The sequence below is a fragment of the Octopus sinensis genome, linkage group LG4 (genome assembly GCF_006345805.1).
Source record: "Octopus sinensis linkage group LG4, ASM634580v1, whole genome shotgun sequence".
NCBI classification, from domain to species: Eukaryota; Metazoa; Mollusca; class Cephalopoda; order Octopoda; family Octopodidae; genus Octopus; species Octopus sinensis.
The window spans coordinates 125,755,594-125,780,025 of record NC_043000.1 but is presented as its reverse complement, the minus strand read 5'-3'; the positions used below and the strand labels follow the sequence as shown (position 1 = coordinate 125,780,025).

Here is a 24,432-nt window from a genome sequence, read left to right as displayed (position 1 = left end):
AATTTGTGTTCTCTATTTGATGTGAGATAGGAAATGTAAACTCATATGAACATCAAACCAGTCCAATTTAAAGATGACTAGAATAACATATTAACGACATGTCAGTAAAAATTCTAACAGAGGTTGTGCATATATGTAGGTGAGAATAAAGATAGAGACAAGAAACACTGTGTTTGATTAGTGTTTGATTGGTATCATGAAGAAAATAAAAAAAATAAAAGTATTGAGTTAAGTTTGAGTAATTCAGCAGAATTACTCAAAACTTAATCTGACATTTTTAGCTATTCTATAAATTCTATAAACAAAAAGTTAAAAAGAAATCACTTGGACAAACTTGATTATTTGTTTGAAATACTTAACTAAATTTATGCAAATATTTAGGAGTATTTTACACTTTAAAACAGTGATATGCGGAAAAGTTTTGGATTTAATAAAACTGTTTTGATTTCAAAGTTCTTACTGGTTTAATCCAAGAGAATAACCTCTTCCTTGAAGATACATGAATATTCTTTTTGAGTTCTTCACAAAAGAGAACTAACCATCATTGATAACCACAAGAAAGAAGGTTATATATATATATATATATATATATATATATATATATATAATATATATATATATAGTATAGTGTATCATCAGGACCCATGAACTGTCTCAGATCTGTAAAGGGTCTCCACTATCAAAATATACACCCTACATAATTGTGTACTGACTCCACATTTGAATTATGGTCTTCCTAGATCTATACTGGGCACATTCCATATATATATATATATATATATATACCAATGAGGCAACAAGCGTTTATAACTTGAGCATCTAAAAGAGAATATACACGTGGGAACATGTATGCGCATATAAAGGTTTGACTTGTGTTTGTATGCGTGATTACAGAGAAATTTTGGGAAATTAAAGAAATAATACAAAATGAGAGAGAATGAGAGAGAGGGTGAGAGATAGAAGAAGAAAGACAGAGTAAGGGAACAGAGACAGTAAGCATTATAGACACTATCTAGTAGTCAAAATGCAAGTTTTGACTGCTAGCAGTCAACACAAACTACTACTGCTGCTGCCGCCATTTCTTGAGTGTGTTAGTAGGAGAGATGATGGGCAGAACAGCAGTGAGTGTGGAAGGGGAGAGCTACACTTACACACAGACACACACTCATATGCGCTTACACAGATAAACAGTCACCTAACTGGGGGAAGGAATGGAGAAGGCGGAGGAGTGACAGAATCAAAGAGAAAGAAGAGTGGAGGGAAGCCAGAGTGGGGGAGGCTGCTGACTGCACATGAAGAGCAAACACAACACTACTTGATTATTCTTCTTCAGTAGCACATAATAACATTACCTGTGAAAGGTAAAAACAGGTGAGAGGAAAAAAACAAAAACAATGTTGGGTCCAAAGAAGAAGAAGAAAAAGGTGGAAACTATATTCCGTACTGATATTATTTATTGGTGATGATAAGTATTAAAATAAAGGTGGAAAGAAAAGTGTGAAAAAATATTTGTTTTTATCTATTTTTCACTAGTTTACAACTATCCACCCACACAGACATTCCAAATCAGTCAACTTTTGGATTACAAGACATCATCACTGCAATGGCAAGAATGGATATTACACTTGTCAAAGGTAAGTCTTTGGTGCTAAACATAACTACAAGTAGATACATACATACACACACACACACACACATTATATATATATATATATATATATATATATATATATATATATATTCTCATAGAGAGAAGCAAAAAACAAAAAGGTAAAAAATTATTAACCATTTATCTTTTCATACAAAACTCTTTCTTTCTGAAACACACATATTTATGTATGAATGAATGAATTGAATATATATATATATATATATATATATATATACTCATTCTTCCTTTTATACATAAAAACAAATACATTCACATGAGTATATGTATGTCATGTACACATGTATATAATCACATATATGTACATAAAGACAAATATACATACCTGTATATATATATATATATATATATATATATATATATATATAATATATATATATACACACACACACATACAGAAACATACACACACACATCTTAAATTACATAGACACTAATATTTCTTTGTGCATGTATAAGTAGTTTCATAGACACAATATCTACCTAACTATATAAACACACACACACATAAAAGTGCATAGGTACATTTCATTACATAGAAGTACAACTGTGTGTGTATAAGTATGAAAACTGATGGAAACAAGGAATCTAAAAAGTTTGGAATATTAAAAAGAATTTCAGCTGAAATCATTTCTATTCTATTGAACATACAACACACACACACACACACATACACACAAATGTACACTCCCACACACAAACACATGTGTGGGTGGGTGGGTGGATATGTTTGTATGTAATGTGTGAATATATATATGTGCATATATATATATATATATATATATATAAATACATACATATATATATATATATAAATATATACATATATATATATCTTATGTGCTATTTCAGTTTAAGCCGACACACTGAGTATATGTGGTATGTACACAGAATTATTAAGTAAAATTTTGTATTTACATGTGTATGAATGTAAAACATGCATTCATATGCATACAAATTAATAAAAATAATTGAATAAAATAAAAAAGTATGTTTTGTGTTAATAATCAAAACATATAAAGCATAAATTTTATATATATATATATACATGAATGAAAATATGGATATCAATACACACACACAATCCTACTTTTGATAAGGAAAGGGCACTCAATACTTTAAAGCTAATCCACACACACATACAACATACATAAAAGTATGATTTGGGTAATCATCATTTTGCTTCTCTCACACCCACAAACACATACATACACATAGACAAAAACTTATTTTCACTTATCTTTTATTTCTTAATAATACTTTCAACTACTAAGAATTACAAAGTTTAGTTGTACTTTTGTGTGTGTTTTAGAGAGAGAGAGAGAGAGAGAGAGAGAGAGGGAGAGAATATGTCTGTGTGAGTGTGTGTGCATGTGCATATATATGCAAATACATACATAAGTACAACTAAAAGATATAACATTTTAAATATATATATGTGCATGTGTATGTGTGTGTATATATATATATATATACGCGCGTTTGTCTATATATGTTTATATATATGTATGTGTATATATATATATTTTTAAATATATACATACATATATATGTATATATGTATGTGTATATATATATATATATATGTGTGTGTGTGTGTGTGTGTGTAGTAGTAGAATTAAAATGGACTGTTCTTGGTATGATATTAAATATTTTGGAAAAAAAAAATTAATAAGAATGACTTTTCTGATCATTTTTTACACTTTAATAATTAGATGCTCACAAAATCATTAAAGTGCACAAAAAGTCATTTTCATTCATTTTCTTAAAAACAATATATGTCTGTATGCATGTATGTATATATGTATGTATATAGCATAGTATGGGCACACTACCTGACAAATAGAGGGAGGACAGAATTGATTGTACTTCAATAATTTATCCACCCCAGAAGAATGCATAATTGATGTCAACTCCACTGAGAGATGAGCCAAGAAACTGGGGCTATAAGGAAGTTTGGTAAAATGCCACAAGGCATATTGTCCAGCAATATGCATATCCTATAATCCACTGCATCATCTTATGTATTACTTGTACATATATATGTGTATGATGTATGTGCGTGTATGTGAGCATGCATATATATATATATATATATATATATATATATATGATGTATGTATATCTACATATACATCAAACTGAATGACTTGATAAAAGTACCTAGAGCTATTTCTTACGATGCAAAACCAACAGTAAAGTAGATGATAGTACATCTACTGGAGTTGACAAAAGAATTCTAATGATTTTAATTAAAATAACACCATTTAGTGATATGAGCAATAAATTTCTTAGTCGCTAATTCTGGTAAGTAGGAAAATGAGATGCAACAAGCGGAAAAACATGCAGAATAATAATTAAAATAAATTATATACGAAATGCCATAGGCAGTGAATCAAGTCTTTGGGGAGAAATGATAACTCTGGATATGTTCTGGTTTTATTAGACTTCATCAGTAAATCACAGTCTAACTATTGGCTACACATACAAAGTAGAAAGTAGATATATAAAAATACACAGTGTATGTAAAGATATATATATATATATGTGTGTGTGTGTGTATAGAGGGAGAGAGAGAAAAAGGGAGATATAGAGAAAGAGCAAAGGGGGAGAGTGGAGTGGGAGCTTTATTCATTCACAAAATATTACTGAATTAATCATGTGTGTCCTCTATATGTAAAATCGAATATAAAAAAGTGTGTCATCCACTGATTTTAAATGGATATAAATTTTTATATATAAATATAAATCTCCACACATGTATTAATGTGTATGTGTGTAAATCTAATTTTTCATGCACGATCTATTAAGGCTACCCGTTCAGGTCAACATGATCTAGCTCCCTTCAATGCTCTAGTCCCTCATAGCCTGACACGGAGGGGTGGGTGGGCACTCACTTTTGTTCTCCAGCCTTCCTAGATGGGTAACATCATCTCTGACAGCTATATGTTAGCACATTCATGCATTTGGCATCAGTGAGATCAGCGGAAGAAAGCAGTGTGGCAGAAGTCAACTTAAACGGAGAGAGCTTGTCAGGATGAAAGCCTACGCAGACAATTGAATTGTAACATTTGAGCCATGAAATTATAAAGCAGTGTTTTCATCAAGGAATGCTATGAAGCCCATGAAAGCTTGCACTGCACTTTAAGAATTGCAGGCAGCCAATAAAAATGAGCTTTGAGATTCTCTGTGTAAACCATAAACAGCAAGTTGGTGTGGGAAAAAGATGACACCTCTGCTTATAGGCAAATTCCCATGTAAGTTGGACTAGAAAGAAAGAGTCGCTCAAAAACATTATGACTGATACAAACAATTAACTCCCTACTATGGAAAAGAAAGCTTTTTAGATCATTGCAGCTAACTGCAATGATGCTAAAAAAGTTGCTAAAAAACAACACCAGCAACAGGTTAAAATGTTGGAGACTGGTAACTAAAGCAATATAACTCCACAAATTACACACACACACACACACAGCCAAAACACTGAACACAGAGCAATGCTATCACCACAGTCTGAAAGATGTCATTTTACAATGGCTTGTACATTCATATCTGTGTATGGCCTCTAAATATTCAATGCAAAGATCCATATTGATGGCAGGCACTTTATTCACTTGGCTGAACCATTTTGCATTACAAAATACAGGCTTTCAAAGGCTAAGTGCATGGATACCACTTTACCCTCACAGAATCAGAAATGCAATGATTAACTCACTGGAAATGTATAACCGATAATGCTATAGTTTGCAAACCTAGGATATAAATTGAAACAAAAATATATGCCGTATGAATTGATATTTTTTAAAAATGTTTTGGTCATGAAGAAGCTCTTGGTGAATGGTAATATCAATGCTGCTTATGATGTTCTTGGAAATCTGCTAGTTGATGAGTCCAGAGAAAAAGCATGCTGTCAGGGTTTTAAGAGTTAATAGGGATGATGACAGGAGGGGAGAGGCAGTGAGTTGGATAGACTAGGGTGGAGGTGGTACAATGCCAGCCAGGTCAGGGAGGTAGAACTTGCTGTAGTATCAGCAGAAAAGCCAGAGAAAGGTGACACCTCATCAATAGGCTTGAAAGTGGTCTGGTCAATGACTGCATGCTCATCAGAGGGTAGGATATAGTCTAGGATGTTTGTGTGTGTAGCAGCTAGCAGCACTCAGAAGTGGGGTCAGTATTCCATAGTGGGTCTCATATGAACCCTGAAGAATGTTAACAACTGAAGTATTTTCTGGCTATAAAGATGAAGTCCAATTATTGTGATGCAGTTTTGTTCTGTTGTGAATGTGAAATTGCCAGATGAGATCATCACTGGTTACAAGCCCTGTAAGCAGAGTGATTTTAAGAGTTTGTGGCTGCACTGTCTATGATAAGCAAAATGGAGTACAAAGTTGTTTCTTTAATATCGGCAATAACTATGTGTGTTTCTGTGAAATGAAACAAGATGGAGAATGGCTTTCGGTTCCCATTCATAGAAACAGTGAAGGTTTGGCATGAGGTGATTCATGGGAGGATTGCATGCAGAAGGTTACAGAAGGAAGGTGGAGAGATAGGTGACACCATCAACATATATGCAAGCATTCTTGGAGATTATGCAAATTCATCAAAAAATGGTGTGCAGGAAATAATGCTTATTGAAGTACTTGCAGTCGATCTATATACTTATACACAAATCTTTATACATATATGCATGAATTCAAACAAATATGTACATAAATATAGTCATCTATATAAGGGCAAGTAAAAATGCACACACCTATGTATACACATGGTTTGACAATTGGAGAATCACCCAGCCCTAAAAAAATTGGACAGCACTGCCAAGTCCATCATGCCAACCATGACCAGTGCATACCACCATGCAACACAACTCTCATCCTCTCCCAGCTTCTAAACTGAAGCCAAATCATTCATCCCTTTATCAAAAAGATCTGTATCTCCTATAGCTGTGATGATTTTTCTGAACTGTATTCATAGGTAAAAATTCTCTATATCTGTTATGAGGTTTAAATTTAATTGCCTGCACATCAAGTAAGCCTTCTCCAAAGCTATTTCTTGCCATTCAACCAAGTGTATCACAATTCATACATATATACCAACTATTAAAATACATCTGGTTGATTCAAATTAAAAAGGCCATGGGTCCTGACAATCTCCAATTACACTCAATATGCTCTAGACCTCATCCCTATATTCACCAAATACACCTATCTACTGGTCTGTGTGTGTGTGTGTGTGTGTGTGTGTGTATCTTTTTCTATCTATCTCTTATTTATCTGTCTGTCTGTCTCTATTTAGCTATCTTTAGGTATGTTCTACATTGGTATGCTTTCCCAAGAAGGGCAACTGCTTCTCTCCAGCCAACTAACATCATGTTATCACTTTCAACATCAAATTTAAAGGAAATAAATATTAACATTTCTAAACCCTTGTATCTCCCCCTCCCCCCTCTCTATTTAAAACCGCAAGGATGACATTCTTATGACCAGACCTATTAGAAACTTATTCCAGCAGATAGCACTTGTAAGTGGGTTCCTACTCTTAGCAACAGGTGAAAGCATTGGCACTGCCTTTCAACTGTATCTGGTCTAAAAATTGTTGCCTATAAACTTCATTTGCCTCTCATCTCTTTGATTGGTAGCTTCTTGTCTGATTGCATTGCCACAGCCTATACAGATGGGGCTCTACTGGATCCACACAAGTGTGACCCATGATTCTGTTCTATCCCTTATACTCCTTCTCTTATAGATCATTGATCTACTAGCCATCACTTCCAAGAAGGATCCCTCTAGGAGGGGTGCTGCATGTACAACAGCTCAGAGAAAGATCTACAATAATTCCATAAACAAAATCTTCAAAAATATTCCAATCGGGTTGTCTGAATCTCGCCTCTTTAAACAGTGAGAAAACACACATGAAAACATCATGGCACCCCAAACTTTACCCATAATAAGCACACACCTAGACCCTTTGAGACAGCTCCAAACAATTGGATTCACTATTGTTCAGGATATTTTCTTGGCAAAAACACATCCTTAATACAACAAAGACTGCATGTCAAAGACTGGACTTTCTCTTGAGAGACTGAAAATACTTCACCTGCATGTTACAACACTCAGGTAAGATCCACACTGGAAAACTGTCCCTATCTATGAGTACTGTATGTCACTCACAAAGATGCTCCAGCCTCTAGTCTGCAAATGTGCTGTCTCCTCTACCAGCCATATTTTTACCACAATTACGATGGTTTCTATACTTTCGAGCTGACTGGTCTCATACCACCACCACTCTGACATTCTTGATTCATCTGTCTTCCTTCCTCTCATTATGCATGTTGTGACCCCACTAAGCCCTCACTCTGCTCAGTTCGTCTCCTACCAGAATGTTGGACTCATACATCTTTCTGCAAATCCTCTCTTGCCATCATCCACCATCCAGTCATTCTCCAATAATTGTTTTCCTCCATTATATTATTCTGCTGTGTCTATTCCATCTCCTTATCAACAACCATCATGTAGCTATTTCTCTCATTCTCATTGTCATTTAGCTCCCATCTCTTTGGTTGTCTTCTATTATTCTCTTGGCCTGGTTCTCATTCATCACTTTTATTTCACCTGCTTAGTAATATTGTTTCTATTCAATCTCCCTACCAACAAACATTATTGTAATTGTTTGTCTCTCTTTCATAGCTTTTCCTTCTACCATCTTTGTGTCCCTATCACTCCTGTTATTCTCTGTTACTCTCTCCTATCACCCTCTTGCTCTGAGTCACTTCCTATCTAGTTGTGTGCAAAAGAAAAGAATGATCAAATAGAAAATGGGGATTCTTTTTTAGTCTTACCAGCTGCAAGATAACTTTTCTGGAGCCAGAGAACAAATAAATGGTGATAACAGTGGAAGAGAGGACTGTTTAGACTAACTGGGGAGAGAACAAACTCTTGTGCATCTGCATTGATAAAAGACACCTAGAACACTCTAAAGCGGTTGCAACAAGAAGGGAATCAGCCCAAAGAAGCCATGTCAAAAGTAGGATGTATGACCAATGCTATTATGGAACGGCTGGCGGAAAAAGAATAATACACACATACACACACATCTGTTGTTGGCTAACAATCTGGAGATGATAAACTGAAAAGTGATGAAGTAGCTTATTTAGACCAGTCCAGAGCCTTTTACCCTGGAGTTTTCACAGTTCCCAGTCTGGTTCACCAGAAGTGGCTGCACAGAGTGGAAACAGGCAACTGAACTGGCTTATACAAACTGTGTGTATGTGTGTATGGATACATGCACATGTATACACACACACACACACACATACTGAAACAACTATGCTGTCATGAGGTATGACATGCTTTATAAAAATAGACTCCATATATATATATATATATATATATATATATATATATATGATGTATTGGGTCCTTTATTGAGTTGTAGTCTCCTCAATCTTTGTTCAAATATTATACTCATTGTATATACATACACGCACATGAAACTCTCACACAAACATACAAACATACATGACATGAAAAGCTGTTGAATGAGAATGTATAAGAAAGACTAACCCATGCAGACTCAACTGAAGAATGAGCTGTTAAAGTTCATAGCTGTATGGTTGAAATGGCCATTAAGGATATGAAAGCAGAGAAAGTAAGAAGATCATTTGAAACGGTCACTGAGATGCTGAAAACCAGTGGCTACAAAGGACACGTAAAAGTTACAATCAGTCAGGTCATCCATGAAGAGGTAATTCCAAGAAACTGGTACAGAAGTAGAATTATGAAGTGCTACAAGGAGCAAAAAGAGATGCTTTAGAAAGAAGCAACTACAAAATCATTAAACTGATGGACCAAGTAATGAAAGTAGCAGAAAGATTTATGGCATAACTAATTAGAAAGATAATTAGTTTAAACGAAATATGGTTCATGTTTGTGTAGTAAAGAGCAAGCCACAATTGCCAGTATTTGTTGACCTAGAAAAGACCTTTGACAGAGTACCAAGCTCTGTAGTCTGGTGGTCACTAAGAAGACTAGATGTACATGAAGAACTTGTGAGAATCGTACAACTTCTCACAGAGATGCTGTCAGCAGAGTAAAAATTAGCAAGAAGTTCAGAGGAATTTAGCATACAGGTCGGTGTTCATCAGAGCTTGGTTCATAGTCTCTCTTGTTTATCAGAGTTCTCCAGGTCTTACCAAGTGCAATTACACAGGTGGTGCTCTAGTATGATTATTAACACAAACAAAGAAGGCACATCACTTTGTTAGTAAATGGCTTGAGTTCTGTATTGAAGAACTTAATCTAAAAGAAATTCAACACACACAGGTGGTAATTTCATTCATCATCATGTCTTGTAGTTTTTCTCCTTGAATTTTTTTTTCTAAAGATAATATTTTTATATTCATCTGTTCTGAAGTAAAAACAGAATATACACTCTCAGTTCCTTTCATTACTCATCATATATTCACTTGCTCATTCCTACAAAATACACCAAGATAATGACCACCTGTATCCAATCAGAGCCCAGCATTCATTAAAAAATTTCCAATGGTTTTACTTGATATATTTCTGAAAATTTTTCATATACATATCCTGTAACAAATTTTCAGTGTGCTTTTTCCATGTGATATTATACATATCGACTATCCCTGTCTTACCCTTCACAACTGTCTGAAGAAGGGAAAAATGAAACTCGGAACAACAGCTTTCAGCTTTCAATACATATAATAAAAAAACAAAAGAAAAAAAAAACCTCAACATCTCCCCTTGAATAATCTCTTTTCTTTTTGGCACAATTTTTCGTAGCAAAATGCACACAAACACACATGTAAATATATATCATTAGTGGGGGGAAAAAAAACACAAGAATGAACCACCACCACCAAAAAACAGCTGTACCACACATGTAACACACCATGTACATACATTTCCCACTCTGTAATGACTTTGAGTGAAAAGGCAGAATGAAGTACGCTGTTATTTCTTTTATATTCGATGATTTATAGAACTGAACATACAGCACGTGTATTTAATAGCATTACACCGAGTATATAAACATTGAGCTTGAAAGGCAAAGTAAATTGCATCTATTGAACATCATTTACTGAATCATACATCACATTGCATGCATTAAATCAGCATTTTTATAAAGAATTAGAAATCATTTACTTTTCATATTTAATAATTAATATTTTTAGTTTTAGTTTGGATAGAACTGCCTACTTTGCATATTTCATATATATATATTTATACATACATACATACATATATAAACACACACACACAAGCATATAAAGGTATATGTGTATGCATATCAACATGTGAATGTATTTGTAAGTGGATGTTTCTGTGTGCACACACACACATATATATATATATAGAGAGAGAGAGAGGGGAGTTTTCCTGCAAGAATGAATAGGGTTGGCAGTTTTGTGGCTAAACAAAACGTAGAATCAATGAGTGTGAGATGATGTGTGCACAGAAGTGTAAGGTTAATTGAACCAGAGGAGGACAGTTTGAGTGTGAATGAGAAATCAGAGTGTGCAAAGTTGAGTGTGTGTGTGTGAGAGAGAGAGAGAGAGAGAGAGAGAGAGAGAGAGAGAGAGAGAGAGAGAGAGAGAGAGAGAGAGAGAGAGAGAGAGAGAGAGAGAGAGAGAGAGAGAGAGAGAGAGGAGATGGAGGAAGAAACTGCATAGTTCTATGTGCACATAAGAGACCATGAATGCATGTATGCATTCAAGAGTACATATGCATGATTTATTGAGATTCAGAAGTGGGATCTTTAGTGTATGAGTTAATCTTGTATTTCTGTGTGTGTGTGCATGTGAGTTTGTGAAGATGGACAAAAATGTCCATATTTTCTTTTAAGACTAAGAAAAACTCACAAAGAAAAAAAATATCTTGAAAAAAACAAAACAAAAGTTCATTAGCTATATAATAGAAACAGTGTATTTTTTTTTCCCCACTGAAGTTCATGAGAAAGGCTTTTAACTGTCAATTGGATCCTGTCATTAACATGAACCTGACCTACATTAAGTCCTGGAAACAGGGACCACTTAAGCTGGAATCAAATTTTCAGCAGCATACATCACTTGGTTTGCAAGTACAAATACCCATTTAAGCAGAATCAAAGCAGAGGAAATATGGAAATTGTTAAATCTTAAGCATGACCCTAAATACATTTTAAATAAGGTGTGTGTGCATTTATGATTATGTACATACATACACATTTTATTTTTATATTTTTATATATAATATCATATTTTTTTTATTTGTAAGTATGTGTATATATGATGTGTACATATGTATGTGCACATTATGTTTCTGCATTTGAATACTCATATTTTTACATTTGTGTGTGTGTGTGTGTGTGTGTGTGAGATATGTATGCATGTGTGTGTGTGTGTGTATTTTCACACCAATGTACAAAATGGTGATGATGATAAACATGCATTTTATGCATTGTTGTGTGTGTAAATTTTTTGAAAAATTATCAATATTTTCATCAGTTATGCAAATTTTTTTATAATCAGGTATGAATCTATTATTGAGAGAAAGGAAGAGAGAGAGGGAGAGAGTGATAGAGAGAGAGGAGAGCGTAAGGGAGAGAGAGAGAGAGAGAATGAGGAAAGAGTTCTTGCTTTCTTGTGCTAAGTTCGCCATAAGAATCACCTTGTTTCCTGAACGTGTACATGACTAAATAAGAGATACCTATTGAAAATTAAACTACCATTTATAGAAACTGACAACTAGTTGAAGCTAAAATGTGTTACAAAGAAACTACTACAGTAACAGCAGTTTCTGGCACACGAATATATACATATATATATAAGCGGAAAAGTAATAATGCTTTCTATCTAAGATGATAAACACTGCTCAACCAGATTTTATTATTAAGAATGATGATGAATATTCAACGATATGACGGCTCGGTATACTAGAAATAGTAGTAAAATCTTCCTTGTAGCTAGCTCCATCATCTTAAATATAAATGATGCACTGGATTATGAAGTCTTTGATACACGTAGAAGAGGTTGAGATTATCCTGGTTGGAACAACTTTGATCTGAGGCTCTGCTTGATCAGGGCTAATCTGAGTCAAAAGAACAACACTGACATTTCAGCTATGACCAATAGTTCAAAAAGCAAATACTAATCAGTTATACACACACAAGTTGTCCATATCTAAGGGAAGGCTATGATGTAATACAAACATATATATATATATATAATGTGAAGGTGCATGGCTCAGTGGTTAGAGCATCGAACTTACGACCGTCAGGTTGTGAGTTCGAATCCTGGACCGGGCTGCGTGTTGTGTTCTTGAGCAAGACACTTTATTTCACGTTGCTCCAGTTCACTCAGCTGTAGAAATGAGTTGCGATGTCATTGGTGCCAAGCTGTATTGGCCTTTGCCTTTCCCTTGGATAACCTTGGTGGCATGGAGAGGGGAGGCTGGTATGTATGGGCAACTGTTGGTCTTCCGGACTTGTGCCTCGGAGGGTAACATTCTAGGTGCAATCTCATGGTCATTCGTGACCGAAGTGGGGTCTCCGATATATATAATAAAAATCTCTGAATGAGACTTCTTTATCAATGTACCTGAAGATACCCAAACTGATGAGTTGAAACATATGTTGTACCTAATAAAAGTCTAATATGAAATCCATCTCCTACTATTAATTAATACAATATATATATGTGTATATATATTTATATATATATATATATATGCAGCATGGAATTTTGTCAGTGAACAGGGCACGGCCTTTGAAGCGACGGAAATATTTTGACAAACTAAATTTAAATGTTGAGTGAATCTAACGGTTTTTGTGTGTTTTTAAATGGCTTATAAACACCTTCCACGCTGCAATTGTTTTTGCTTTAGCACATGTTCTCAGATCAGGTCACTTGCTATGCAAGTACATCTCAGTAATATATATATAGGTTTGGTACAACAAACAGGTGAAATAGAATTCAGTACATGAGTATATATTTCTTTTATTATTTTTAACAACAGAAAGTTCTAAAAGTGAATCAAAGGCCAAGGGTTTTGTACATGGCACTTACCAAAGCGACAATTTGATTAAAAATAAAAAGTATACATATACACATGTATGTACGCATGTATATATGTGTGTGTGTGGTTATATATAGCTATATGCTTCCAAGTGTTATTATTAACCATCATGCTTAGCTCAAAATGCAAGTCTTAGTCTCAGAATGTTATAGAAGACGAAAACGCTAAAGGGGGTTTTGAATCACTGTGTGTGTGTGTGCTTGAAACATCTGAAGTCTAATAATGTTTAGCAAAGATCTTCTATCAATAGCAGTATGACTTCGTAAATTCCTGCAGGTCAAACAATAAGTCACTGACCTAAACACCCACCTCTACTACTGCTGCATTTAAACCTTGTGTAACAATGTTTTCCTGTCAGGTTTTCCTACTTCTAAGATGGAGAAGTGAGGTATGTTGCCATGATCCCCATAACCTTCCAAGTCAACAGCATTCTTGAGAGAGAGAGAGAGAGAGAGAGAGAGAGAGAGAAGAGAGAGAGAGAGAATGAGGAAAGAGTTCTTGCTTTCTTGTGCTAAGTTCGCCATAAGAATCACCTTGTTTCCTGAACGTGTACATGACTAAATAAGAGATACCTATTGAAAATTAAACTACCATTTATAGAAACTGACAACTAGTTGAAGCTAAAATGTGTTACAAAGAAACTACTACAGTAACAGCAGTTTCTGGCACACGAATATATACATATATATATAAGCGGAAAAGTAATAATGCTTTCTATCTAAGATGATAAACACTGCTCAACCAGATTTTATTATTAAGAATGATGATGAATATTCAACGATATGACGGCTCGGTATACTAGAAATAGTAGTAAAATCTTCCTTGTAGCTAGCTCCATCATCTTAAATATAAATGATGCACTGGATTATGAAGTCTTTGATACACGTAGAAGAGGTTGAGATTATCCTGGTTGGAACAACTTTGATCTGAGGCTCTGCTTGATCAGGGCTAATCTGAGTCAAAAGAACAACACTGACATTTCAGCTATGACCAATAGTTCAAAAAGCAAATACTAATCAGTTATACACACACAAGTTGTCCATATCTAAGGGAAGGCTATGATGTAATACAAACATATATATATATATATAATGTGAAGGTGCATGGCTCAGTGGTTAGAGCATCGAACTTACGACCGTCAGGTTGTGAGTTCGAATCCTGGACCGGGCTGCGTGTTGTGTTCTTGAGCAAGACACTTTATTTCACGTTGCTCCAGTTCACTCAGCTGTAGAAATGAGTTGCGATGTCATTGGTGCCAAGCTGTATTGGCCTTTGCCTTTCCCTTGGATAACCTTGGTGGCATGGAGAGGGGAGGCTGGTATGTATGGGCAACTGTTGGTCTTCCGGACTTGTGCCTCGGAGGGTAACATTCTAGGTGCAATCTCATGGTCATTCGTGACCGAAGTGGGGTCTCCGATATATATAATAAAAATCTCTGAATGAGACTTCTTTATCAATGTACCTGAAGATACCCAAACTGATGAGTTGAAACATATGTTGTACCTAATAAAAGTCTAATATGAATCCATCTCCTACTATTAATTAATACAATATATATATGTGTATATATATTTATATATATATATATATATATATGCAGCATGGAATTTTGTCAGTGAACAGGGCACGGCCTTTGAAGCGACGGAAATATTTTGACAAACTAAATTTAAATGTTGAGTGAATCTAACGGTTTTTGTGTGTTTTTAAATGGCTTATAAACACCTTCCACGCTGCAATTGTTTTTGCTTTAGCACATGTTCTCAGATCAGGTCACTTGCTATGCAAGTACATCTCAGTAATATATATATAGGTTTGGTACAACAAACAGGTGAAATAGAATTCAGTACATGAGTATATATTTCTTTTATTATTTTTAACAACAGAAAGTTCTAAAAGTGAATCAAAGGCCAAGGGTTTTGTACATGGCACTTACCAAAGCGACAATTTGATTAAAAATAAAAAGTATACATATACACATGTATGTACGCATGTATATATGTGTGTGTGTGGTTATATATAGCTATATGCTTCCAAGTGTTATTATTAACCATCATGCTTAGCTCAAAATGCAAGTCTTAGTCTCAGAATGTTATAGAAGACGAAAACGCTAAAGGGGGTTTTGAATCACTGTGTGTGTGTGTGCTTGAAACATCTGAAGTCTAATAATGTTTAGCAAAGATCTTCTATCAATAGCAGTATGACTTCGTAAATTCCTGCAGGTCAAACAATAAGTCACTGACCTAAACACCCACCTCTACTACTGCTGCATTTAAACCTTGTGTAACAATGTTTTCCTGTCAGGTTTTCCTACTTCTAAGATGGAGAAGTGAGGTATGTTGCCATGATCCCCATAACCTTCCAAGTCAACAGCATTCTTGAGAGAGAGAGAGAGAGAGAGAGAGAGAGAGAGAGAGAGAGGGAGAGAGAGAGAGTTTGTCTATAAACTAAGTTGAATGTCTTTGTATTTTTGTCTATGTTCTTGGAAGATAGTTTATATAATTTAAAGCATACACACACAGACACACACATACAGCATAAGCACATACAAGACTGTTCAGGCATGTATAATTCTATGTAGTTCCACATATGTATTATACATACTCATACAAAATTATCTACCAAATTCACAATCTCACAGATACTATTACACACACACACACACACACACACACAACTATATATACCCACATATGCACTTAGGTGTAGGTGTATCCATGTGCAGGAATGTGTACACATGTTATGTATATGCTTGTTAGTGAGAATATAATCCATCATGTAGTCTCATTAAATTATATACACTATCGATCAAGAACATTGACAGTTTTTGTACATGGTTGTGTGTATTTACACTTTGCTTGCTTAAACAGAAGCTGTGGTGAAGTGATGGTGTGTTACAGCTGTTGATTCTCTTGTCAATAAACCATTTGCTTGCTGTGTGCCTCCAAAGCTGTGTGAAATAAGAGACCTCTTACTTGAAAAACAGGTAAGGGTTAGCAACAGGAAGGCATCTGGCTGTAAAATAATACCTCGGTATCATTTGTCTAACCCATGCAAGCAGGGAAAAACATACACACATGTGAATAAAGTTCTCTTCCAGCCAAGCCCTAATACAAACCAAATGACATAACTGGAGTCAGTACCACTGATGGGCAGGAGCTGGTGGAAGTTTGACACTTGACCTAACTGGGCAATAGAATTTGTGATTTATGGGAGGTTGAGAGGCAAATTAACCCTTTAGTGTTTGCATTATTCTGCCCAAATTAATGCTTCTTTATCCACATTGTTTTGAATTAATCATGCATTATCTTGTAGCTATGAGATTTTGATGAGAAAGTTGTTAATTTTTAAAACGACATTGTAGGTTAGGTGTGAGAGGCCAGATCTGGCCAGTTTGACCATAAAACAGGCAGAATATTTTGGCCGGATATGGCCGGTTTAAATGCTAAAGGGTTAAATAGCAGGATGAGCAAAGCTAGTTTAACATTTGAAAGGTTCAAAGAGTGACTGTGGAACAACAAGCACATTATGATCCATATAAGAAACATGTGTGTGTGAGAGTGTGTGTGTGTGTACAATGTATGTATGTGTTTGTGTATATATATCAGACAGATGGTTCTCAGTTGTTTGCTCAACTGAATTGCCTGCTTAATGACATAATGTGTGTCTGATCAGGTAGTATATTTGAATTACTTTGAATGGCACTTTCCCCAAGATGCCATGCAGTGAGATTGAACCCAAGACTTCCTTGTTATGAAGCAAACGTCTTAACCATTCACTCATACTGCTTATGCACACCTACACACATATATCATATATATAAATATATTAGGAACACACATACATCTAGAACACACACACACACACACACACAAATCAAGCGTTTCTATGCTAATATAGGTTGGACAAGTGTTACTAAGACAGTATTCCTTGGTCAAATGCCTCATTGCTACCAATGCTAGCTTACTTTTCAAGTTAGGTATTTTTTTTATTCCACTAGCCTTTATGCAAACTGAAAACCATTATGCTTCAGGGTCTATTGTTTATGAGAGAGATACATTATTACAATTTGGTTCATAGGGCTTTGTAAGGCCTATATGTATAGTAGAAGAGTTTTGACAAAAGTGCCATACAGTGGGCTGGAACCCAAAACCAAATAGCTTCAAAGCAAACTTAATTTTACACTCATTCTTACATTTATAAGTTTATTTATATATAGAAAAATAAGCAAATATGTAAACACACACACATAAATATATATATGCACATAAATCTATCTACACACATAACCACACCTAACGTCATAAAGATATTTAAAATATATGTTTGTGTGTGTGAAAGAGATCTATGTATACATGTATGACATTCGATCTTTCTTTTATTGATATTTGTACACGAGATCAGTTAAAGGGTTACAAAATTTGAATGACATCCGCCCTCACATCCCCATCACCCCCTTCTTCATCATGTAATCCTTAAATGAGATGGGTTAAGTAAATGAAATAGATAAAAAATCGATGCCGGTGAGAATCGTGCAATTATTCAATAAAAGTACAATATATATATATATATATATATATATATATATATATATATATGTGTATGTATGTATGTATGTATGTATGTAAAAATAAAGAATAAAAGGAAAAAAAGAAAGAAATGTCGTTCAATAGAGTTCAATGTTTATCGGGTTACTTATATGAAGTACAAGATAAAAAGCAGGGTTTTATCAAAGGGAATTCTATTTCAAAGCTTAACAAATACCTTTCTCCACTGAGAATAAAAGAGCATAAGCTATTTTTTAAAAACATTTTCCTTAGGTTTGTTACTGTTGATGTGAAAAATCATTATTTATTTAGATATTACTACACATCTGCTAGAAAGTATATTTGCTGTAGATTTCCATTTAATAGTTAAAATAGTAAAGCTACCAAAGATAGACTTGACTTATCTGATATTTAGTTGGTAAAGCAGAACATGAGAATAAAGAAAATATGAAATTTGGTTTTAGCATTGCGAATATTTTTATTATTCTTCATTATTATTATTTTTTTTTTTCCAGTTTTCATTTTCCTCAACAATAGAAATCTCCATGGAATTCAGTAAATATGCTAATATAGACAGAAGAAATTTCAGGTCAACATTAAAATAAATGCGTTTCACAAATGGAAGCCATATATTCTATTTGAAGTTTAATTCAATATTGTCTTATCTAGAAAAGAAATGATAAAAGAAATTATAATAAACACAAGAAAGAAACAAAACAATTTTTATATTCAATTGTTAAAAGCCTGACTAGTACTGTTCACTATCTTTTGTGTACCTCTTCCCAGTAAGGAACAACAGAGATGAAGAGATACTTTAAGTATTCTAGCTTATTTCTCCCATATAAAATATTATATATCATATCTAGACTTTTTAAAACTGTTTAACTTATTCAATTTAGACGAAGTAGTTGAAATTTTAAAGTCAGTGTTGGTGAGGGGTGATGGTAATGAAAACCACTAGCACTGCTGCCTTCACTTACATTACCAAGAATATGCAAATACAATTTCTTCCTTTTCTTCCTGCTAAAATATAGCTATGTAAATCAGGCTTCTCTCAGAAAGAACATACATTTCTCTTTAATAGCAAAAGTATGGTACTCAAGGATCTAATGATTTTAATGAGTGATAAATTCTCAATGATTAGGATGTGCAATTAATTAAAATTGATAAATCAATGACATATTAAAGATAATCTCTCCATCTCTCTTTCAAAGTTTTAAGTTGGTGTTCCCCCTAGATATATTTCTAATTAAGTCAAAATAATTAACATATATTTCATGACTGTTACCTTATCTATCTATCACTCACTGTGCGTGTGTGAATGAGAGAGAGAAAGGCAGAGATTAGAAAAAGCTAGTAGATATTTAGCTTCTAAAGAAGAAAGGCTACTATCAAAATTAAAAAAAAGTGTTAGCAAAATCACACAACAAAACCTGTACTTTATCTACAAACTGTTTTTTTTTTTAAAAAAACATTAACTCGAACATAACTCTGAGCCCTAGTCACTAACTTCTACTTTTTCTCTTTCAGAATCGACATTTAACGATAGAGGAAGCACAGATGAAGAAAAAGAAAAAACAAGACCAAGAAAACAAAAACGATATAATAGTGCCTCAGAAAAAATGTGCTTCAATAAATAAAAGGAAGAAATTAATTTGAAAAAATTGACAAATAAAACGAAAGAATGTCAAGAATGGATTACAAAGTATTTTCCAAACACTTTCCATGCTGGATTAATATTTTACTATTGTGTTATAATACACTATGTTCAGCTGAACATTATCAAGAAACGACAACGGCAATGAACTCCAAATCGTTGTCAGTGCAATATAACAAAATTCCAATTACGACAGAAGGCTTTCCAAATAGAATCAAGAATGTTCAACTTTTCAGGGTAATGGAAACAGCAAGTTATCATTTACCAGCACTTAAAGATAAACAGCTGGCACTTAATGACCTCCCAAATTTGATAGCTGCAAGCACAGAAACACCTTTACATTCTAAAAAATACCATCAGCAGAACAACAACAACAACAACTATCAGTGGGCTTATAGTAAACATAAAGAACGGAAGAATTATAGTCCACATTTAAATCTGTCACTTCGAGACATGAAGACTAAACAAGATTCGAGATTTTCTAGCAAGTGGCGCCAGATAAGTGCTCTTGGAATACATTCTAGTTCTGTAAAAACTCCAGAGTTGAGTAAGGTTTCACCTGAAAATGTTATGGTTTCAGGCCAGCCGCCACTTAAGAGCTCATCTTTTGATCAACAGAATCCAGTGACTAGTCAGGATAATTTCAATGAAAAAAGAAAGCATCCAGTTCTAACATCTTTGCACTCAGTTATGACAACAAACAAAATGTCTATAGCTGATAATACGATACAATCATCAACATTGCAACAGACAGTTTCAGATGCTATGTTGAAAACAGATCCACAACATAAACCTGATAGAGTAATACTTCTGTTAACACCTACACCTGTACTAAGTACCTTGACAACACTTATTAATGAAACTCAGTTTGAAAACTATTCAACAACTGAGGAGATGCCTCTCAAAGAGGCAAATTCCAGTGATATCCCAGAATATTTAGCTCAGCCACCGTTCCTTTTAAATGTAAATGACAAAAGCAGTTTGAAAGGTTCTCAAACTAAAGAAAGATCCCTGTCAACAAGTGAAGATTTTGATCCAAACTTACCCCCACTTGCACAACCAGCACCAAGCACCCATATACGGTATGGGTCATCGAGAAGAAAATATGATAGTAAAAACTTACCCTATACAAACCCACCTAAATATGGTACACAACGACCACCAAGGAATATATTATCCTTAGATGTTCATTCCCATCATCATCAAAAGGGAATAAAACCTACTCTGATGCCTTCAAGAAGTGGTCTGCTTCATCTAACAGAAGATTCAGAAACCACCAAAAGCCATAAACCCTTAGTTACAAACAAAATCAAAGAGTTTACTAAAAAGGGTTTAAATGGGAAAATGTTGGCTGCAGTGACAACAGAATTTTTGAGACCCTCAGAAATGATACCAGATATACTTATTGTGCCAACCAATTCCCAACACACACACCCAACACCAACTAAACATGGATTTCTCAAACCTGTTCTTTCTACTCCAACTTCAGCAACTGCAGCATTATCTTTAAAAACAAAAAATAAGCATCTTATTCTAAGTGCCACTGCAACTTTGGACCCTTCTAAAATGACACATCTGTGCACAAAACCTTGTTCTGATGATGCCAACTGCAAATGTTGCTCAGATGAGGAGTTGGTTTCAGTTGAATCAACAGAGCAAGTAATCCCTAAAGAACCAACAGACAATGTTACACCCCAAACTGATGTGTCGACCCAAAAAAACCCTTCCAAAACGTTGACACTCAGTGCTGGTTTTGGTATTGGAATGGGCTGTTTAATTGCCATCTGGCTAATTGTTGGCCCAGTAGTGTGTCTTATCTGTCATATAAAAGACAAAGCAAAGAAAGAACAACAGATTGAAAACAAGTATAAATCAGTCTCACCAATGCAAGAGAACAGTATTGCTGAAGCTCTTGTCATGGATGAGCTGAACAAACAGTTTTCAAAGATGAAAACCAATAGGGAAAGTGAATATTTGTGGCTTGCCAGAGACAAGTTAGAGTTAGTTAGCCTTTCAAATGCAGATTCTTCAACACAAACAACAAACCAATATTTAACATCTCCCACATACACATCTGCTTTGTCATATAATTCTAAGAAATGGTTGGATAGTGATGATGATGATGATGATTATGATGATGATGATGATGATAGTGAAGATGAAAAGAAAGATAAGCTTAAATATGTACCAACAGTTAGTGTCTGAATAAAAAATATTAATAAAATATCTACCAGCAAAGAAAATGTCCCCCACCCCCATCTCTAATCTTTATTTTCTTTCTTTTTTTTTTTCATGGGAAAAATCAATCATAGTTGTTTGTAGACTGCAGACAAATAAATGATTATTCAAAAATAATATACACAGGAGGAGACAAACAACTGATATGAAGAATAAATTTCGTTTCAAAGAAACCAATAACTGATAGGAAAACAACAAGTAGAAGAATTTTTAAGATTACTAAGAATTTCATCAAAAATCGGGGAAAATCTGAAAACAGTTGCAAAAATGGGTTTAGTTTTAATCATTCTAAGCAGCAGGTATCAATTTTGCTAAAGAACACTTATAGAGCACAGAGAATGAATCTAAATGGAAGAGAACAAAGACATCAAGAGACTGTATGCAATTGTTGGAGAAGAAGAGAATTACTTGGAAGTTCTTCCATTTGAACTCACTCTCTCTGAGAATGACAGTTAAAATTATGTAACGTTAAAAATAAATAAAACAAAAGAAATAAAAGAGTCAGTAAGGTTTAGCCTGTATGTTAAAAAAAAAAAAAATGTTTGTTTTAATTTCAAACATTTATTTTATCTACATACATATACTTACATCTGAGTTATATTCAAATATTGTTACAAACACACACACACACACCTACTGTGTCTATATAAAAAAAACAAGCAAAAAAATAATCCAAGTGTATACACATTCCTGTACTACCTGTGTGTGTATAAAATCATTTACACACACTAGTGCTATCTGCATTGTGTATAAAATACAGTATATGCTAACACACATATCATTTATGTGTACAAATATACATATGTACATTTACACACTGCTTTACCTGATGTGTGTATTCACAGACACACACACACACACACCTCTATATCCACACACACACACATACACAACAATACAACACACCTCACACAATGCTGGCATTTAATTCTATGAAATTGTGTTCAAAAAATGAAATTAAAAAGCAAAAAACAAAATCATCAAAACCTCCAAAAACCCCGCCAAAAATGTGTTGTGCCAATACAAAAGAGAAATACAATTATATTTGTATGACAGAGGTTCAAATTACTTCCATAGCACAACTGTTCCCACATGAAATTGTTGCTAATCGCAGAGACATAGTAGCAGTAGTGAGAGACTGAAGGTGATGAGCAGTGTGAAATCAAGAATTCTAGCAGAGTTGGTAACAGACACCTACCAACTCTAACTACTACGAATATCTAATCAACAAAGAAATTTGAATATACATGCAATTCAATATGTCACAAAGCGTATTGATTATTATTTTATTTTTTTCCGGAAGACCACAAAATTCAGGATGTGATCCTGCATATATTTATACCATACTCATACTGATCTTTCAAAAAAAAATACAAAAAAACCAAACCAAAACAAAAAAAACCCAACAACAGTAACAAAAAAAAAAAAAAACCACAACGATGTTAGCAAGTAATTATGAACTGGCTTTACAAGTGTTGTACACTTAAAGTACTTACAGAGGAAAAAAAATTAAGTATTATGTGAATTAATAATAACGTTAATGAAAACAAAAAAAATCAGCCAAAAAAAGAAAAAAGAAAAAGTTCTATTTGCACATACGTACATAGACAGACACATGTGTACACAAGCATACATGAAAGCACAAATTATTATTGTTACACTAGACGTTAATTCAGTCATCGAGTAGAAGAGGATTATTTAAGTGTTATGAACTTTTTTGATTTTTTTTTTTTTTTTTGAAAGGGGAATTTTTCCGGTTGAGAAAATGGAAGAGAAGTTTAGAGTGAATGATGAGAGAGGTGTAAAGAGTGAAACAGAATGGCAGATTCTCTGACAAATATTAGAACAAGGTTTAAAACTTTCATAATTTATTTTCTTTTGTAATATTTAATAATAAACATTTTATTGTTAAAAGATTTCCTTTATGTTACGGGTCTTTCATTTGTTTCACACATCAGGCTTTTCAAAAGCTATATATATATATATATATATAAACACACACACATATATATACGCACACACACACATATGTGTATATACATATGTATATGCAATAATCTAATAAATATTTCAGTCACGATTTATAGCAATCTTATTGAAAGAGATAAATAAAATAACTGAATATTGTATTAAAATACCAGGTGTATTAGAACAGAAAAATGCATTGGCATAGCAAGAGTGTGTATTGCCCAAGGTAGTCTCTGGGTTTACCCCTACATCTCTGCCCACCCCCTAACCCCAAGCCTGTAC

General features: G+C 34.1%; 2 protein-coding genes across 20 annotated transcripts in view; one reads left to right on the top strand and one right to left on the bottom strand.

Moving 5' to 3' along the window:
* LOC115211116 (kinesin-like protein KIF13B) overlaps window positions 1–24,432 on the bottom strand; it is a 772,943-nt gene that overhangs the window by 341,077 nt on the left and 407,434 nt on the right. The window lies entirely within an intron of this gene.
* Window positions 1,039–24,098, top strand: LOC115211118. The gene is made up of 2 exons (XM_036502460.1): window positions 1,039–1,634; window positions 19,818–24,098. The coding sequence occupies exon 2, from the start codon at window positions 19,972–19,974 to the stop codon at window positions 22,147–22,149; it is 2,178 nt and encodes a 725-aa protein (XP_036358353.1). The 5' UTR covers window positions 1,039–1,634; window positions 19,818–19,971; the 3' UTR covers window positions 22,150–24,098.